The sequence below is a fragment of the Coloeus monedula genome, assembly GCF_965178545.1.
Source record: "Coloeus monedula genome assembly, chromosome: 2".
Classification (NCBI taxonomy): Eukaryota; Metazoa; Chordata; class Aves; order Passeriformes; family Corvidae; genus Coloeus; species Coloeus monedula.
This window is the reverse complement of record NC_138782.1, coordinates 110,983,442-111,004,975: the sequence shown is the minus strand read 5'-3', so window position 1 is coordinate 111,004,975 and position 21,534 is coordinate 110,983,442. Positions and strand designations below refer to the sequence as shown.

General features: G+C 39.9%; 1 protein-coding gene across 1 annotated transcript in view; it reads left to right on the top strand.

The window, feature by feature from the left end:
- The window catches only part of LDAH (lipid droplet associated hydrolase), a 112,691-nt gene that overhangs the window by 66,296 nt on the left and 24,861 nt on the right, over window positions 1-21,534 (top strand). The window contains exon 5 of the mRNA XM_082277258.1: window positions 6,693-6,933. Within this exon, the coding sequence (XP_082133384.1) occupies window positions 6,693-6,933 (241 nt within the window). The remainder of the gene's footprint in view (window positions 1-6,692; window positions 6,934-21,534) is intronic.

Below are 21,534 nucleotides of genomic sequence, written 5' to 3'. Positions count from 1 at the left end.
TCTGCTGTCATGAAATTCTGTGGATTTGTTGATACTGACCTGTGACAGAGTTCACTGGTACAACAAATGACATCTTGATCTGCTGAAGAGGAAATTATTCAAGACTTTGAAGTCAAACTCTATATTTTACGTATTTTATTGTATTATATTATATGCAATTCAAGAGTGAGCAAAGTGAATGGGCAAGCCCAGCAAGTCCTGCTGTGGGGAGAGGACAACCCAAGCCAGCACTGTCTGGTTTATCCTGTGTGTTTTCTTGGAAATCTGCTCAGCACAGCTGTGGCGATAAAGTGCAGAATACTTCCCTGATCCTCATTGTTTTGCCTGCAGGTTTCTGCATACTGTGTAGAAGAAATTGTGTGATTAATGTGACATTTCATGTCAAGGGTAGACTGTAGATTACCATTAAATGCATCATTATGTTATCTTTGAGAAATCTACTAGGTTTCACCTGACAGGTAATAGCTTTTTCTCTGCCAACACAGGAGAGGAATAACAAACTAATACATGGGGTGAACTAGTATATATCAAAAGAAGTGCTGCTTTTGACAGAGAAGCAGCTCTTGCTTTTCCTAGGGTTTTGAAGGAATTTGAAATTAAACTTCCTTGCTTGTTTTCTTTCCAGAGCTAGATGTGCAAGGGCAGTGCCATGCTTGGACACTCCATTACTCAGCACCGGTCGGTGCAATGGCTCCATTATAACACATCATGCTTGTTTCCTTGTTTCTGTCCCCTGATTTGAAGTCTGAGTTCCCTGTGGGCTCTGGAATGCATAACTGGTGTTGGATCTGAGCCTTGTGATCTTTTTGTTGGTGGTTATTGTATTGACCATTTCTGCCACCCCAGTGATCAAGAGCAGGTTATGCAGCAGGAGCAAATGTTTTTCAAAAACTTCCCTGCTCAAAAGCCAGTGAGAGCCTCCAGCGACCATTTCTTCTGCCATTAAAGCAGAGTGAACCAGTGGTTTATTTCTGAGGAAGCTTCACTTTCTAGTATTTTCTTCAGTGGATCAAAGTCTTTCTGTTTTATGGCTCTGATAGAGCTATCTGAGCATACCTGTGGTCTGTCATGGACATGGGTGGTCTGTCCATTGAGAGGCAAGGGACAGGACTGAGAAAGCCTGGCTGTAGTTACTGAATTCACCTACTTGGAGTCTCTTCTGAAAAAATTCTTTGAAATGGCTCCTGCTGCTTTCTGTTGGTCAGTGTCCTTTTCACATCCTGACTGCTCTTGTCTCCCATTTTATTTCTCTTAGCAAAGTGTCTCTGTATTAAGACACAGTGGCACAGTGTGACAGCCCTCTGCAGGCCCTTGGCTGTGTGGGCTCAGAAAGGCACAGACCTGGGGGCCTGAGTGTGTAACCAGCATTTCTTGTGTAATCAAAACTGGCTGATTTCAAAAGCATTGACCTCCCCTCGTTGGCATGGAAGGATTTAACTGCTCTGAAAATCAAGTGACTTCTTTGAATACTGGTTGTAAGCGGCATCCAGGTTTTAAGCGTGCCACAGCACTGTCATTTACCAGTCCCTTAAACAAGTAGTATTACCCACTTGAACTTCAAATTGTCGCTGAGAAATATATTTCAACTCATTCAGTAGAAGGCACTAGTGGAAAATATTACTGTGGGGGTGTTTTTAACTTTATCCAATTTGCATACTTGCAGTGTTTTTATAAGGAAACTTTTTACAGAAATCCTTTGCTGTTGTGGTTGAGGCTATTAAATTGCGCAGTGTTACACAGCAACTTACTGTAAATTTAATTGTTTGACTTTTTGTACTCTGTTCTCATTTTAATCAAAACAACTTCCAACTGTTACTGCAAATCCAAACCCATGTTGACATAACCATCATGCGGTGAAGACTTGAAGGTACTCAGTTGTTACATTTTGCTTTGGATAGATTTAGATAAAAGCTCAATCAAAAGCCTGGATGTACAGGAATATATGTGTACTCTGTGTAGGTAGCTTGCTGGAAGCCTTTGTTTTATTCTTTAATATTTATAGGGACCAGTTATCATGGGAAGTGAATCATATTAATTGGGGATCCTTCCTAAACAAAGCACCTTGGTTAATGCCATGCTTTTTTGGAATGGGTATTTAATATTCTCTGCTTTGAGAGCTCACTTTTCCTATAAAATAAGTAGTTTCTCTTCCCTCTGTGTTCTAAAATTTACTGTGCAGGTCATACATTCCTGAAGTTACTGGACTGATTGCTCTAGATACCAAAACAGATAAACAGTGTCAAAAGGGAAGCTCCCAAAGTCCTCACACCTTCCTCCTGTGGTGTGTGTTGAAAGAATCAAGGGCAGAACGTTCTGGGCTGGTTTGTTCTCTGGACACGTGCTCAGGCCATGCACCATTTCATTTTCTCAGTGATATAGGTACACTGCTAGACGAGGGAGTAGGAGCTGCCTTGGCACCCACACGAGTTATATCAAGAGTTTGCAGGTAATGTTAGCTTTTGGTTCTCAACAAAAAATGGACCTTCTGAGACACTGCATCAGATTGCAGGCCCTTGAACCATTCAGGGCTTGAGCTCTGTGAAATGTAGAGTTAAAAATTAATTATGAAATAGAAGCAGCTGCCTTAGTGACTAACCCAGAGAGCGTCTATGCCTTGGAACAGTGAACTTCAGTGTATGTGCCGTCCTGAGTGTTGAAATCTTGCAGTTCAATAGCATGATAAGTAAATGGTAAATAAATGGAACTACAGTTGTACAAATACTGTTTGTTGATTGTCACAACCATCAGTAGTGACAATTTCAGTACAATTTAAGAGTACAGTTACTATTTTTAGTGAGTTGACCAAAGCAGAGTCAAGGATAGGTGGTACAGGCCACAGCTCTCAGCAGCTCCTGGACACAAGGTCTGTTTGCCTTCAATGGAGTCACTGGCCAACTTTCTGTAGTCCTCAGATCCACTCAAGTCGCTCTTTCCAGTGTCACCAGTTGCCCAGCTCTCTGCCTTTCCATGTGCTTAACAGATAAAAATTACTGGACTTTGAAATGGGGGTAGTTTAAACTAGGTGAATCTGAATTTCACTCACTAATATTTTTAACATTTGTGCATTATATCTAAACTTACATATATGCATGGATATATTGTATTTTGTATTATATAAATAAATATTTGTAATACTTTTTTTATTTTGACTGAAGGTTATTACAAGAAACTTCATTAATTATGAGAAGGGTTTCCATAAATAAGGGGATCATTAACCTTTACACATTAGTTCATGGTATTTACTGTGGCATTCATAGTTGTGACAATGGTGCTTATGACAGGCAATGTCCTCCATTTTCAGAATAATTGGTCTTATAATAATTAAAAAATTTTAACTTGAATATACTTCTGTGCCGTCTACCTGATTTCAGCTAGTGTAAACTGTGTATAGATAAGATCCAGGCATTTGAAAAGTAAAAAAAAAAAAAATATTAATTGATGTTGTGCATTTGAATATTATTAATTTCCTAAATTTTACATGAATATTTCTACTTCACTTATTTCAAGACACAAATACGACATACTTTTTTGTGATTATATGTGTCATTATAACAAAGTGGGTTAAATCTGTCATATCTACAGTTCTATGGCAAAGAAGTTGGACTGCATCTTGCAGCTATTCTGCAGTGAAATGCATAGTTCAAGATCCTGGTTTGTGAATCTAGCAGTAAACTAAGAAATAGTTGATAAGTGTTTGAAAAATGCAAGTTCTACGTTCCTCTATTATTGTCTGCAAAATATTTAAAAAAGAAACCCCAAAATTAAATTATCCTCCATCTTTTAAATTTGTGGCCCATTACAAAATGCAGGAATGCACAGGACAGGGTAACAGCTTTCTTGGTTTGTCCTTCTTCTGCCAAGGTTTAGCAGCTTCCCCTGTGGTTAGTGCAGCCCTCCAAGCAACTAATCCTATATCTATAAACTGCAATGTCAAAGGATTAAAGTGTGCCTGGGAACGCAGGTCAAATCTGCTTTAGATCACAACAGTTTGGGTTCAGCTCCTAGCTGAAATATCACGAAACTACCATGTAATTTAGTAAAAGTTTCGCATTCCTATACTTCAGCTGCTGGTTGCCTTTAATAAAAAGAGGCCCAGGATTGATTTCCCTGAGACAGTATTTTTCTTTGTCTCAAACCAAAGTAATATCAGCTGGAAAGTAGAAGGATTTCTTAAAATAGTTCTGTATTTTATATAAATAACTCTTTCAAAGTCTGCTTTTAAAATACTGTAAGAAGTACAGTTTCTGATGATGGATGCATGACATGGAGGGTTCCCTGCCCTTTCTCTGCCTGGCTGAAGACAGTGACTTAAGGGACAGGGGGCAGTGGTGACAAGTTCCTGCCTGGCACAGCCAGCGTATATCCTCTGGGACTGCCCCACCTCTCCAGGTGCCTTGGAATGACAGGTGTGAGACTCTTCAAGAACAATAACCAGGACAATGGTTCACCTGGCTTGGAGGTGTTGCTGAGGTTGGCACTCTACAACTTGCTTCCATAAAAACTGCTTCCATGAAAAAGAAAGATGTGTCATTTTCATAGGAGACTCATTCTGAAGGAAACAGAAGGACTATTTCTTACGGAAGCCCACTTCCTCCCTGGGCCCAGGTTAAAGATGTGGAGAGAAAACCTCCCATCTTCCCACCCTGGTGCAGCTCTTGGATTATTATCCATTATTGATTCTTCAGGTAGACAGCAATGAAGTTGCAACAAGCAGCCGAAGGGCAATCAAGGGAGACTTCAGGGCCTTGTGACAACTGATTAAGGGTTCAGGAGCACGGTTAGTGTTCTCTGTGCTTCCAGCTGCAGGGAGCGATGAGGGAAGAAACAGGAAGAGCCAGCAGATTTATACCTGACTCTGATCATTTGTTCTCTGGGTATCCAGACACGGGCAGTAAGCAGAATGAAGCCCCCGTAATCAGAGGGGAAATGGTTCATGATCTACTACACAGCTTAGGCACACAGTTGTCGATGGCCAGCAGGACGAGGGCAGTGATTGTCACCCTGTACTGGGCACTGGTGACGCCACCCCTCAAGTGCTGTGTTCAGTTTTGGGCCCTCACAACAAGGACACTGAGGTGCTGGAGCGTGTCCAGAGATGGACAAGAGAGCTGGGAAAGGCTCTGGAGCACAAGTCTGATGAGGAGCAGGTGGGGGAGATGAGTGTCGAAAAGGAGGTTCAGTGGAACCATATTGCTCTACAATTACCTGAAAGAAGGTTGGAGCCAGGTGGGGATCAGTCCCTTCTTCCAAGGAACAAGTGATAAGACAAGAGGAAACAGCTTGAAGTTGTGCCCAGGGGAGGTTTAGATTGGATAGATTAGATTTCACAGAAAAGGTTGTCAAGCACTTAAGAGGCTGCCAGCGGAAGTGGTTGATTCACCTGTCCCTGGAGGTATTTAAATGATGTGTAGATGTAGCACTTGGGAACATGGTTTATTCATGAGTGTGGCAGTGCTAGGTTAACAGCTGGATCCTGTGATCTTAAAGACCTTCTCCAACCTAAAGGATTCTCTGATTTTATCATATTTCCTGTATGTTTGCTGTTTGCTATGTTACAATGCCCAGATTTTGGGAGCATCTCTTGGTGGCGTGCCCTGCCTTCCATTGGACACCTGCTGGGACCAGCAGTGCTGCATACATATGTAGTGGCATACATTAGCCAAGTATTGTCCGAGAGCAAAGAAAATTATCATAAAATATATTTTACAAAAATACTAATTTGCACAACATGTAGAATGATGTGCAGTAAGCAGACATACGTAACTACATTTATTGATATTGAGTCACCAAGAAAGCCCAGCTGTTTATGCCTTATTACCTGCCAATGCAATATCCAGATCCTCTTACTTCTTTTTATTGATACTTCTCTAAGGTAGGGGTGTGTCTCTTTGAGGGTTATTCCTATATGAATTATTGCAATATATTTTCACTTATAGAAAAAAAAAATGCAGTTATTCTTTTTAGAATATTTGCTTGATCTTAGCATTGAAATATAACTCAGAGTTGGTATATTAACTCAGTTTTGATTTGTGTGGGTGTGATTTTAATTAATTTCTTTGTATTTTAAGGCTATAGTGTATTATTATAACATGAAGTAATTACCAGCTTCAGAATATGTGTATATCATTCTAACATATAAAAAGCAATATTGTGTGCCAGTGTACACACTGAAATGAAGGGGCTGTGTGCTGCTTCTTGTTCTGACCAAGTTTACCTGTATTGAGCTGCAGATTGAAAACCTTCTGTGTTGTCAATTTGTAAAGTTATCATCACAGCAGCTGACATTTTCTAATTTGATTAGTTGGTTTACTTAGAGAAAATAGTTTACCAGGTGAAATGAAAAGCAGCATACTTTTCCTGACGTAAAAAACCCTCTGGGACTGAGCGGAGGGCTCCTGCCTGCTGCCCTCTGCTGGGGTTACTCCTGCTGGTGCTTCCTGGTTCATATTGATTCCCAAAGGCCACTCACCTCTTGAGTTCTTCCCTGTCTTATCATAAAGCATAATTTCATAGCCGTGTACTTGTTTGCTTCACCTTTTAAAGAAATTGAACCTGGGCACACCACACAGCCTGAGGGGCGACGCGCCTGGAAGCCCCATTTCATTGCGATGGAGGCTCATTTAAAGATCAGTCTGCCAGGCTGGGCTGTGGGGCTGTGGCCTTGCTGACAGTGGTTTCTCGTGGTCTGGCAGGTTCTGCGCTCCGTGCTGCTGTTCCCGACGATCGAGCGCATGGCTCAGTCCCCCCAGGGGAAGCTCATGACCCCCTTGCTGTGCAAGCTTCGCTACGCTCTGTACATGCCCGTGTACCTGCTGTCCTTCCTCCCCGAGGGAGTCAAGGCCTCCCTGGTGAGGTTTGCTCTGCGAGGGATGAAGACCTGTGATGAGTCTTCAATAACGACCTCCATAAATCTCTTCAGCGTCGACTGCATTGGTGAGCACCTTTTCTGTGTTAAACCATCTTTTGTATTTTTCTCATTTAGTAAATATTGATTTAGTTTTTTAATATTAAAGCATCAGTTTTGAAGAATAACAGGTCTGGTCTTTTCTAAAATTAAGACCATGGGCACAGGAAAATCTCATATGAGTGAATTAAAAAAAAAATCTTACAGGCAAAATAACAAAATATTTTCCCAAAGAATATATATTTCTTAAGCAAACTGACCTATACTACTGACGTGATTTCTCATGTGATTAAAACACTTTTTACAGTCTACTTTATGTGACTTAAGTCTGCATACTTTTTGCATTTCATTCATATTGGATGGTGAATATGAAACAGTCATCAGTTTCACAAAGGGTTCTTTGCATCTGTTTTTTTAAGCTGTGTTTTAGCCAGCTGTATAGACTCTGTCATCTGAATTGGAATATTGGTAAATTCAGAAGAGGACCTTCAGCCTACAAAGACACTAGAAGTTACTTTATGCACTGAATTTCAACATTTTTTTGGGTATAAAGAGAAAGATTAACGTTCCTCCAGTGCATATTGTACACATATTTTTCACATTCTAGCAAGATAAACAACTTTAAGAAGCAGAACAATTTCAAATAAATTATGTTAAGTTTAGAATGAAAACCAGAACGTGAATTGTGCTATACTCCAGGTATTTTGGTAAGTTAACAGTTTAAAACAATTTGGAATAAAATTGACGTGCTAACACAGTAATAATAGCAAGAAGGAAGTTTTGATTGCATTAATAGTAGTAAAAACACATTCCTACATTTCCAGTTGGGATCTGTCTTCTATCAGTTAAATTTTAGTTACTAATCATCCAAACAGATGTGCCAGAGTAACTGGGATTGCAGTTAGGGGCTGTGCCTTTCATGGATCTGTGGGTGTGTTGGTCTGTGTGGGAGGCTCACTGTAGGACTGTACAGAGACCAAAAGCAGGATGGGCAGTGGGGGGTTGTGCTGCCAGCCTGGACAGCCCCAGTTTTATTGTACAAACCGGACGTTATGACAGTCACTCCCTTGCAGTGTCCTGTGCCTGACAAAATCAGGCTCCTGGGTTGATAATACACATTTCTGATAGGAGTCCTATAATTAGTTGCTTGAGATCCTATTAATTGATGTCAGTTTCCTGGTGACCAAGGAGAAAGCAAGCATGCAGTCATACCTACACAAGATGTTCAAGTGTCTCTGATAATTTTGTCTCAGAGGAAGGTATGTGGGGGTCTGTGGGGTCACATCTCCACAAGCCAGGAATCCTTCTCTGGTCCCCACAGATAAACTTTTACCTCTAAAAAACAGGTTATTCATAGCCAGAGTTGTATTGGAAATGGTCCTTGGCCTGTGTTAACCTCCAAAAAAGCATGGCCAGCCATTGTTTGTATGTGTTGTTTGGCCCAGGCCACAGCAGTGGGCAGAAATAATTTAACAGAACGGATTTTGTGTGCTGCTGTTGGAGACTGACCTTGTGAGCTCCTCAACCCCCAGGTGAACGAGCCTGGTAGATGTGTGCCTGTCTGCCTATTGTAATTTCTTATGTGCACCAGTGTCTGACCTGTGTCCAAGCTGTAAGGTAAATTGAGGCAAGAAACCAGGCGGAGGGCTCTTCACTCATAGGATGTGACTGACTGAACTAATTCTACCAGAATGAAAACCCCTGGGAGCCAGTGTCTTGTAAAACTTGCATAAATAGGCCTTATTGATGCAACTAGTTCCTTTGGGTTTGTGATAGCATCTCTCTCAAGCAGAATTCCGCTTTGGTTTGCATCTTTGGAAACTGATGATGTTTTACAGCCCAGTGACTCAGGACCACATGCGTGGATTAATAATCTTTGAGCGTCCGGATATTGCCTGTTAACCTTCTCTTTTATTGTTTGAGGACAATAGAAAATGTTACCATTCAGCAAAAATTTGCTAAATCTAGCACAACAACTGAGTCTGTCTTATGATACTGCTCATCTGTGAGTTGCTGAAGCCTCTGAATTTGTGGTAGATGCTTTTCTAAACATTTTCTTGTCCCTTAATAAATTGCTAGATATGGTTCAGAAATGTTCAGCGAATGAAGTTGTTTCTCCTCTCCAGGAAGGTTGCATGTCAACTCATTAAAAATATACATATTGCCTTTGGCATGTACTTCTGTTGCATTACTATAATTGTAATAAAAGCTATGATTAAGGGCAGAAAAGGTGGTAAAAGTTTCCTTAAATCTAATACGTCCGTTAAAACAAACCAACCTGCCAGGGATTTGTTACCACATCCAAAGCTTAGTCACAACAATGTTTTCTCTCCTCTGAAAGGAAATGAGATTTGAAACTTAATTAGAGCAGAATTCTTAGACCAAGTGCTTCTCCTGTTGACACTGACAGTGAAAAGCTCCATTCAGTTGCTGCAGGATCGGGCCCTTAGCCGAAAGAGTCAGTGAAGGAAGAATTACATTACCTATCTGTCCCAGTGTTCCAAATCATGTTTGTTCCTGCTTCTTATCCAAACACATATTTCAGTTGTCCTAACTTGATAGTTGATGATATGTAGAAGCTCCAGTTACACAACAAGAGGAATTGTGATGACAATGTCCAGAAAGGGAACATAATAGAATGTCTTGTCCCAACGGGGAAACAGTACAGAAGGAGAAGAGACAGCAGGGACTGTAAAGAAAATGGATCGTAAGGAAGGGTGGGAACATACAGTGTATAAATAACAAAGGACCCATCAGAAATAAGCAAAAGGGGCTGAAGGGACTGTGCTTACCTGGTTTAACTTCTAGCAAAGGTATCTTAGGGCAGAAGAAGAAGAACAAACAAGCTTTTGGGTACCTGTATTTATGAACTTAGGAGATGAATAGACAGAAATATTGAACATTAGTGACCCTGACTTATCTGAAACATTGTCACTCTGTTTATTCAGGCTAGCAAAACAAGGCTACCCCTATCTGGCACACTAGTGGTGGTTCTACAAATCATGTACAGTCCTGCAGTGCTGGAATACTTTGGCACTCCAGTGCCCTGAAATTTGTAAACATTTCTTCGGTGACAGATGCCAGTAGCAGACTTACAGTGACAGTAAACCATTCTATCTACACGGGACAGGATTTATTGTCCAGCCCTTTGACTGGCAAACTTCCTCCATTTGTTTCTGTAAAATTTCCACAAAAGCACAGACATTACATAATGGGTAAACACCGCATGGCTTTTTTGAGAGGCGGGCTCCCAGGTCAGAGGTTAATGTCTGGATGACAGAGAAGATACAGATAAGCACAATAGCAAAAAAAACCTCCAACTGGCCCAAACGAGATGGGTCCTTTGTGATCTTGAACCTGTGACTTCCCTGGAGGAATCTCCCTGTTTGTTTAACCTGGTCGGGGAGCACTGTGGCCTGGGGCAGGGGGAGGTCTGCTTTGTGCTGTTGGGGCAGGTTGGGAAGGAGGGGACTCAGAAGCCTGAAACAAGGCTTTCAGATTAGTTTAGGCTGTTGCACGAGAGAAAACTGGAAACAGGAGATGCCTAGTTAATTAAAACATCCAACTTAAGTTGTAAGACAAAGAATTAAGATAAAACTCCAGAGCTGTGATTCAAATTTTATCTTGTTCTAAGCATGGAGACGTTCAGATTTCATGTGGAGTGTTTACATTGCCCTTGTTTTACAGAGTAAAAAAAGGGCTAAGGCAGTTTCAGGCACTCCACTTTTATGCCCACAGGACTGTATAGGAAGTGAGTCCCAGATGAGGTATCGAGGCTTGTCTCCCAGCAGTAGCAGCTTCTCCCTGTCGGATGTACAGGAACACAAAATTACATCCCTGAGGTGCCAGAGTGAAACATTTTATTGTGGGATAAATTTTGCACAACTATCAAATAGCATCTGGGCGATAAATTTACATCAAAAGCCAGTTAAATGTAAGCTTCCAGTTGCTATGAAAATGGAACAGAAGCTTTTACATTGACTTAAGTTATTTAAGTTTATCTCCAGGAAGCCAACTGGGAGGCTGCATTCTGGGTTTGAATTATTCCAGCCTCACGAGTTATCATGGCTTGAGATCTATTTCTAGTCCAGTTCTTTTTATTTATCAGAGAGATTTTAAATGCAACATTATGGGTGGTCTTCATCTGATCACTATGGACATCATGCTGTCTGAATAGCTGGCGTTAAAGCAGGAAAGGCGAATCACACCCTGCAGATGACTGATGCATTTTACTGATCACAGAGGGACTCTCTCTACTAGAAACCACAAATGCCAGTCAGTATCTACTGACTGTTCATTTTGCTTCAGAAGACAATGTGTTCCAAATTGTCCGTGCAGCTTTTACCCTTGCTGCCAGGACAGTCAGATATCTCATACTTTGGCTGCATTAGAATTTACAGCTGCTGATTTCTAGTGAGAGTGTTGTTTGTTTCCTGCCTTCTTTGAAAACTCATTTTACATTTCCACCTCAATTTCCTGACAAGTTGAGATGGGAAATTTTTGGAGCTCTTTTTCTGGGACTGAAGTGCTGTGGAAATACCCATCTAACCAAAATACTTGGCTAAGGACGGTACACGGTGTTGTGTTCATGGAACTCAGTAGCACCTCCACCTATTCTGCTTCTATTTTTCAGAGGTAAAAACCAGTGCTTAAGGTATTAGGTAATCACTTGATAAAAAACTTCACATGAAATGGTGAAATAAGAGGTTTTGCCCCTGAAAAATTATTTATAAAAGCAGTATAATTGCACAGCTAAAATTTAGTTTACTTTTCTTTCTTGCTTTGCTTTTTAAATTAAAATACAACAGAAGTTATGATAAGCACATCTAAATCCAGCACAGAAGACAACATAGTACTTTTGGTTTTTATTTTCTTTTATGGAACAAAATCAAAAGAGCTCTGCGTTCCATGCTGAATGGAACAAAACCTGTTCATTGAGGCATGCACAGCTAAGGGGGATATGCACATTATATTCTCGTCTTCATTTTACTATTTCAAATGCTGTACCAGCATGTTTAAAAAAGAACCCAGTGTTCGAGACAAGGGATGAGCTATTGCCCAGCATCACATAGCTGGTCAACAGCAGAACTGTACATAGACCTGCAACCCAGGGCAGCAGTTGTTCTACTGAACCTGCCTAGCCACTAGTTTAACCTTATAAATGTATATGTATGTTTGTCATGAGCAGCTTCTCCAAACCACGCTGGCCAGACAGTGCATGCAGTGCATTTTAAAATAGAGACAGAAACTGATACTACAAAGGATTTCAGGTAACGCCTTGCAATCTCACACCTACATCTTTCATAGTGGGCAGGAGAATAAAATCTTTCCCTACCCCCTGGGCACTGGGCAACTGTACAGATCTTTGAACGCAGACCAGGAGATTTTCAAGTTGGTTTTCCAGGCTGATTGAAATCCAAGCCCTGGTAATAAAGAGTGATTGCTTTGTTTCTTCTGATGAATGTACATTTTAGATAACTTCTGGCTACAATGTAGAAACCATTTCAAGGATGTTTTATATTTAAATCTGTATAGAATTTCAGACATGATGGATAGCCAGACAAAATTTCATGGCGAACAGAAATTACTGACATGGTACATAAATTCCATCTACATAAACTAAACCGTGTTTCATCTGTGCAGTGTAGCGCAGTGTATCACAGGTAGGCAAAAACAATGGAGCTCAGCAGGTCTGCTCTCTTCCTGTGTGCATTCTTTGATGCTCAGTGGGACAGAAAGATGTCAAAAATGATACAGCAGATAATGTCTCTCCCTCTCACTGACATCTGATTAATTAGGATTCGAGAGGTCTGTGCTGAATTCAGGTAACTGTACGTCTGTCTCCTGCAAGACGTTTTTTGCCTCTCTGAATTTGCTGCTGCCAGAAGGCCGCTTTAGGTAGCCCAGCAACCAGGCCCAGTGTGCTAAATCTTCTGCTCCTGCAGCGTTTCTCGGCAGCCTCCTGTGCGCTGTCACAGTTGAGTCCTATCCACTTCTGACATTTTAAGTGATGATCGTAATATGTATTTCTGCAAAGTGTTTAAGAGCGTGTTTCCTTACCTGTGGAAACACAGTAATATTTTATCACCTGCTTCGCAGGAAAAGGGGCCAAAGAATAACAGCCTTTAATATTTTCATGTTTCCTTTGCTACTGTTTATTTTCCTGTGTGATGCCTGACTAAAATGTTTGTTTAATGTAGTCGGACAACTCACCTTACCAAGGCAGCACTTAAGCTGACGGAAAAACCTCACATCTGCTCTATTCTTTCTGTGAGTGAATAAACTTTTCCTTATTTCGGAGTAGGATGCTCATATTAAATTACTGGAGGAAAGCAATGACTTTTATGTATTTATAGTCCTATTTATTTTTTAAAGTCAATCTGCTTCATAATTTACCCCATTTCCAAAAGAAAGAAAGATGTTTAATGAGGACTTTTATTACTTGCAAAAGCTTTTACTTTCCTGTGAAAGCCTTATGAAAATAAGGGTAATAATGTGGAAATTTCTCATTTGGTCTATTTCTGTTAATTATTCCTCTTTTTTTTCTTGGGGGAAAACCCAACATAAAAAACTCCCATCATAAATATTACTCATAAGGCGTGAATGTTTTGATAGTGGAACTGCTGATCATTTCCATGAAATGTGAGGCACAGTTGGGATTTGGTTGGGGAAGGGGAGATTGTTTATTCACCCCTGGTGAGGTTTCATCCCCAGGGATAAAATTTACGCCCACAAATTTGCGTAACACTAATGATGTGTTGCAAATGGCATGGAAAAGGAAGAGGTAACATCAACAAAGCAGAAAGGATGTTGAAAATAAGTATATGCCAGTTAAGTGCTACCAGCTACGGTTGCTTTGTGTTAAACTATGCCAGTCAGTCATCTGCAAATTGGCACTTGATTTTCCCTGGGCCCAATACAAAGCCCTCTGAATTCATGGGAAGGACTCCCTTCTACAGTAGGCTCATGCATTTTGAATCAAAGCTGTCTGTCTAAACTCCCCCAAGGAATACCTGAAGTAGAACTCCTGGCTTTGTCATAACTTATGTTTATTGGTTAGAAATTTAGCTTGATTCATTGAACTCCATCATGCAGTACCAGCAAAGCACTTAAACACATGCTAAATCCATACCCATGGGTAAACTCTAGATGTTTGTGTATTGGAATAAAGGGTTTTTTTGAAAATGACATTTACAAAGCTGGTAATTAATGCAGTACCTGTTATTCCATGTGACTGAAGGGGACACTGGTTTGGACGTAATTCCTATGATCAGCTAAAACAGTATGGCAATCCACTTTGCTGCTGCTCCTTACCATGAAGATGTCTGCCAGCACTCACTAATTCTTTAATGTGACAGTATTGACAAGGAGAAAATTCCTACAGAATCTTCATGGATATGGGAAGGAAATGCTGGCTTATCTTAAGCAAACCCAGTGGCACAAGAGATTGCTTGCTAGTTAGTGCAAATGTCAGGTCTACTTAAAATGAGCTTTAAAAATAGTGGATTACATTTATGAAGTACAAAGTGGTATAAAGCCCACCTTTCTTACTAATCAAAGCCACTCCAGTTGAGAGAAAGTTCACCTTTTTCAAAGGATGAGTATTCCAGTTGCTTCCTCAAGAAAGAATGAGCACCAGGTGCCAGTCCAGAAGGGCACTTAAACTGACCTCCATGTAGCTACTCACAGGCATAAACCCTTGTCTAGCAGAGCAGAGTAATCCCGTAGAGCTCAGGCAGGAACCATAGTGTGGAGATGCTGAATTGCTGCAGGCTGTGTCCATCCTGGCTATTCCCTATGGAGTGAGCACCACCTAAAGAAGGCCCTTCTGTGCCGCTCTTGCTGGGTAAGAGGAGTCACTTTCCATGACCAAAATCTGGACCCTGGCAGAAATCCCAGCATCACAGCCATCTGCCATGGTATGTGAGAGCTTAATCTGGAGATGAATTTTTCTACCTAAGGGATAGTTCTGTCATTTGAAGATGGTGGGAGTTGTTCCAAAGTAACTTTGGGCAGGATTAAGCCCGTGGACACTTCAGTTTCCATCACACACCCCACTTCATCTGCACATGCTTCATCACACAAAGCAAATGAGTGTTTTTCGCACTCCCCAACAAAGCATCTATTGTTTGTAAAGCACCTGGGTATAATTGTTGAATAACTTTTTATTTGTGGCTTTAGCCTCTGCTGTGCTTTCTCAAGCACAGCTGACTGATTTTCTTGTATAGCTCTGATCTTCCTGCAACTGCAGTACCAAGCAGGTTGGAGAAGCCCGTCCGTAGCAATTGCAGCTGGTTTTGCCTATTCATGTCCATCGTGGTTATACATTAACTGCTATGTTTTCATTCTAAATTCAAGTGTAAACTTAAGCAGACCTCAAAGTCAATGTTTATATCTTGTAAACCTCTAAACATCAACATTTTATCTAATGTGTGTGTGCATGTGTGGAAGCACATGTTCCTGCATTAGTCATCCTTGATACAAAGCAGTTCCTTCTGTTTGATGTTTTAAACAATAAGTTATACGATATTTCCAAGATTGCTGTTGGCAATAATTACTGGTAGAAAATATGTTTTCCCCATAGGAAATTACAGTGCTGTTTGGTATTATTAGTTCTTACCACTGTTTTCTGACTCCTTCAGAGGAATGACAGAGATTGCTTCCTCAGGAGCAAAGGATAAACTGGAAAGGAAACTAATGTTACACTTCACTGAAGAACCTTACAGTAAGACAGGCAACTTAACCACCCTCACAGTAAAGAATTTCTTCCTAGTATCTAGTCTAAACTTCCCTCTGTCAATTTAAAGCCATTCTGTCTTGTCCTACTGCTCCATGCCCTTGTAAAAGTCCCTCTCAGCTCTCTTATAGCCCCATTAGATACTGGAAGGTGCTGTAAGGTCTCCCAGAGCCTTTTCTTCTCCAGTCTCAACAGTCCCAACTCTCTCAGCCTGTCTTCAGAGGAGAGTCTTTGTCAATAATCATACCGTTGAAGTCAAGTTATTTTATTCTTGTACCCTCTGCTTGTAATCCCTCAGAAGGACAAGCAAAACTCTGTGTGCGTATCTGCAACTCGATTTTCAGCAATAATGCATTTAGAAATAAACTATAAAATCTGTTGAGCAGAAATGTTACTTTTCCTGATAGCCTAAGTAGCCTCTGAGACACTGAAGCCAGCTTGACTGGGACCTTCAGCACTCCATGCAGTATTTCTTAGATGCAAAAAAAAAAAAGATCCAGTCAGGCACTCAGGATTCTCCTTTGGCTTCAAATACCCACAATTTATCAATTAAATTGTATATTGTCCAATTTATCTTTACAGAGGCCAGGACTGGGAATGGGAATTTAAAGTTGTCATTTTGCATATTTAAAAATATGTCTGAAGCATTTTGTGATAACAGATTATTGTGAAATTATCCTGCTGCCTGGCAGATTTACTAAGGGGGCATCAGTGAAATGTTCTGGAAGAAAGAGACTAAGAATTTGAGGAGGTTCTGTGGGAGTCTCTTGTGTGACAGAAGAAAGCATCACTTCAGGCTTTTCCATGTCAGTTGTGCCAGTACCTGACAAAAGATGTCCCCAGTCTCTGCTGTGGTCCTTAGCCAACACAAACAAGAGTCTAAAGTAATAGCAGTAATAGCAATTAAATGGCAGATGGTGAAATAGCAGATTCATTCTGTGAAATAAATTGACAGTAAATTACAGTTTTGTAAGGAAGAGCATCAGAACTGTCCTGGGAAGCTGCAGTGTCAATATGAGAAAGAAAGATGTATGGAAACAAACTATAGAGAGTGAGAGACTAATGACAGGGTAATGAGGTTGCTTGTTTTTCACCCGGCATAAGACTTGACTATTAAAACCACTGTGCTTCCTCAAAAGGATATTTGCAGGTATGCACAGAGGTTGGAGCACTTTCAATCTGACAAGTGTCATGGGAGCTTTGGCTTCCTTAGCTATGAAAAAGTGATTAACATTGGAACATTTAGTTAAGGAGGCTTGATGATGAGTTCAAGGAAAAAGATAAAAAAAGCTCTGTATCACTATGAGGAAATTTGTGCTCATGAATGATCTGAAATTATGGTGAAAAAAGAAAATCATAAGGGACAAAAGGATTACTGGAAGATGGTAATGAGACAGGTGGTGTGCAGGTAATGACACATTTCTAAAGTGTGGAAAATAAAATAGCATTGCAAACCTTTACAAATCATCAAAATTATTAGTTAATTGCCTTAACACACATGGGTGGGAGAACTGGCAGAGCTGGAATATCGATATGAAGCAACATAACACAGTTGGGCAAGAACAGGGATAAAGGAGGAGGATGGATGGCCTTGTCTTTGCATCCACATATTAAAGACTTGTTGAATATTATGTCCACCAGTGAATGACAGATGGATTCAAGGCACTTCTGAGAAAATTTGGAGCTATCCAAAGTGCCATATGTAAAGTGCTTGACAGTTGTAGAGGGAGGAATCCAGCAACATAGACTGTTCGGCAAGTTTTCATAGTGCATTGCTTTACACACACACACACACACACACAAACATATATATTTATATATTTATATATCAGAGAAAGCAATCAGCAGAGAATATATGGCAGTTTGATATGGGTAATTTGAAGACAAGAGGCAGATTTGCTGCATATTTTCACAAAAGGGTAACACCTGTGCTAGAACAGAAATACTTAACATGTTTACAACATAAAGCTCTATTCATTCACTAATCCCCTTGAAATCCTGCCATAGTCAGTGGAGAAATAGGTAACACTTGTCTAATCTATCTAGGTCAGTACTTAAGGATGAGATGAACTGTGTACTTTCCTCTGACTGTGAAGAAAGAAAAATTAAGCTTTAGATATCCATGTTTAATCAGGTGAATCCTATGGCAGGTATAAAATAGAGTTGTTTAGACTGAGCAAGGGACAACTGAAGGACACAGTAAGAGTTTTCAAGTAAAGGGCAGTAATTTAACTTATATGTCCATGGTAGATGAGCTAATATATAGTGGAGTGTATTGCAACAAAAGTGATTCAGATTAGATTTTAGTTAATGATATTAATGGAATTCTAGATGGGATTTTCTATGAAGATAATGAAACTTTCATCATGTGCGCTTCCTAATGACAAGATGCATAAGTATCTGCTGAAAATAACATTACACTGATTCATCTTAAGAAGAAGAGACCAGTGGAGATCCCTTCCAGCCCTGTAATGTCATACACTAATTAAATGTACAAGAGTAGCATCGAGAATTTCAGAACCCTTAATGAGAGGCACTTTATTATAGAAGAACCAAGAAAAACAGATGAACAGATACAACACAGAATGATTGAGGATACACAAATACTGGCAAAACATGCCTAATGTCAGACATTAGTTAAAAGCAAATCTGAAAGTTCAGAAAATGTGGTCTGATTGAATGTCTGAATGAATCTGCATTCTAGGGAGTGAATGCAGGATACAGAATCGTTATAAAAAGACCTGCAAAGGTAGATACGTTACCTCTAGAAATCAGCTGAACATAGGAGTCATGGTAGCACTGGAGTATTATCGTACATACTGCTAAATTATTAATGATGAATTCTGGTATGGTTTTAGCCTTCTCCAGTTAGCATTCTCCTAGCATTCAGGCACAGGTCAGGAGTTAGCACTGCCATGCATCTTCCCCATAAGCAGTTTGGGTAGAGGAAGAATCTAATTCTGTGGAAACAAACCATTCTATCCCACTTGGCCTCAGGGCCTCAGAATAGATCCTGGCTCCATTTCATATAGGGGTTCAGATCTAGTCTATATTTGTACCTGCAAAAGCAACAACAGTTCAATTGTTGGAGAGCAGTTGTGAGAAAACAGACTGTGGAAGTTTGACTTCGCAGTTGTCAAAGCAGAAGCTGAGAAGTTGCATTTTTGTGTTGGCAGAAGGGTAAGATAGAGCAGGAAAGGGTTTTTACAATACTGTTGATCAGTGAAGAGACAAAGGGCTATCAAAAGCAAGCCAGTGTGGAAATATGTGCTTTACAGCCTGGCATTTATGGAACAATTGAGTAGATTTTTCTATAACAAGTGAGTGCTTGATGAAAGTACAGTGAAATGCACTATCATCCCAAACCATCGAGCCATGTCTGAGAGAACTTTACTATGCCCTGGATTTAAGAGCAAACCTGTACTTTAAGACTCTAATGTCAGAGCACAAACTAATAAAGAGCTTTGCTCAGACTTTTATGTAAGAAATGTGGACTAAGTAAGTTGTAGTCACTCTTCAATTTTTTATATTGAGTCTAGTAGAACTGATGTTCAGTACTTGTAATAATACAGTACTAAATGAGAACTTGTTTTCTTAAGAGAGAGTGACAAATATTGCTGAAAAATTAGTTCAAATTTGCATGAATATAAACATTATCATACTGAGATATACTATTGACTTACAAAGGAAATAATAGCTGGAAATGAGGTCCCAAGTCCATCTTGCATGGTCTCTCATTTCCAGCAGTAATCAGAACAAAATAATTCCAAGAAATGGGCAAAAACTCTTCAGTAGAAAAGTCTGCCAGTTAGTAAAAGCATCATTCTTTGAGGTAAAGGCTTAAAGATCTGAGGCTTTTTCAGTTACAAAGAGTAACTATGTAGCTCTAAATTTCGGTGATAGTTTGTGAAGAGAATTCTAAATATTTCTTGACTTCCAATGTCTTTGTCCTCTCTTGCTAATTTCTTGGCCCTGACAAGTTCTTATGGTAATGGGTTGTGTCCTATGTGGTGTAAAATGGCTTTCTTTTCACATGTTGTTCTACTTCTTAATATTCCTTTGTATTACAAATGATTTACAAAAGATTTTTTAATAACTAAGGAGTTTTCTTCTGGGCCTGGTAGTGCTTCAGGTTTGTGGCTTTTAATCAATAGTGAGCTGTCTTTCATTAAAGGCCTCAAACACAAGGGAGGACAGAGACCAGCTGTAAAGTGTTGTTTTACTGAAAAGTAAATGAATTAACTGACTGACATTCAACCTGGAAAAATAAAGCTAATGGAATACATAAGAAATTTTTTTAAGTGTGTAAAGCATGGGTTCCCTATAGGTGGGGAACAGAATCAAGGGAGCCAGCAGTAGTGGGTGGGTGGGGGTGGATGGGAAGGGTGATAAAACTTTTTGTGCCGCAGAGTCTCAGAATACTCTACAGAAGTACTGAGAATACCTGCAGCCTGCACTACAGTCACAAGGGGATCACTGATCTCTTACAAACCCCTCCAGTTCTAGCTGAAGAAAGTTTATTAATTTCTTAGTGAAAAAAGACAATGTCTTAGTATATGTGACCTTCACAAGACAGTGTGAGGTGTCTCTCCAGTCTTTGTATTCATCTCCTTGAGGGGTTGGTGGACCTGAGTAGAGGCACCAGGTTTGCATTTGGGAGGCATCGTGAAGGCAGGGCCATGCTCTTCTTTTCCTCTGAGTTTGTCCACTCTAAAACTCTTACAGTATGTTCTTCCAAGATTGATACTTCTGAATTTGTACTATCTGGACCTTGAAGTAAAAATGTGGCTTCGTGTTTCTCCCTGTATCCATTCCAGAGCATAGCTCCTACTAACTTATATAACAATATTTTGATGTGTGGGACTTAATAAATTTACACCTACAGCCACAATCTTGTTGATAGAGTCAACATAATCTAAAGCCAGCAGCAGTAGGGAAATGAAGTGAGTTTGGGTAGCCCTTCATAGTCTTATGTTTATTTTTGTCTGATGAACAAGCTATTAAAGAATGTGCATGCATCCATTAAATTGTCTAGATTGGGGCTATCTTCACAACCACTCATTTTTGTTGGAAATCTGATGATTTCCTGAAAATCACTAGCCAATGAAGTTGAAAAGGATTTGTTTTCCTTTGTTATTGTCCCTTGTTTCATTAGTATGGCATCTTTCTGTCTATTCTTTCCATCACAGTAAATTCATTTCCTTAGCCCAGCAAAGAACACAGTATCATTTTTATGTAGTTAAGATACAGACTACAGAGCAAACCACACAGAATGAGCTCTAGTCATGGCACTACAGCACAGAGCTGTTTTTAAGTTAATCAAGGGCACGCATATCTCTGAAAGTTTATCAGGGTTAAGACAGAAATACATAACCTTTTATGTTTTATGAGTATGTGTGCCATGTGTAAGTCATTTTTTTCAAGACTTCTCTCCATAAAGACATAGTTCCAAATCGTCTTGAATTTCCACAGACAACATAGTGTGACCTGACAGTTTTTCGTGTGAGTTTGTGATTAATTTAGCCCTAGTCTAATCTTTCCTTGCAAATAAGCAGACAAATCTTCTTTGGATATTCAATAATCAAGCAAGAAGTTTAAAGACTTGAGGAAAAATACATATTTCAATCCAAGTACAGGAAATCTCTGTATTGCTTCAAGAACCAAGTATAAAGTTTATCTGTCCTGAGTTAGAAATGTGTTTCTTCCCTGAAATTTGCACAACTTCCCAAGTTCTAGCATAGATCTGTTGATACCCATAGAGTCAATGGACAAGAAGTTGGTTTAGAATACAGTTCTAAAATCTTCATAAAATAATAATTATAATGCTAGACATGCATTTCTTAAAAATCGGGAAATTTTCTATTTCACACATTGTTTGCTTGGCTGCACTGTG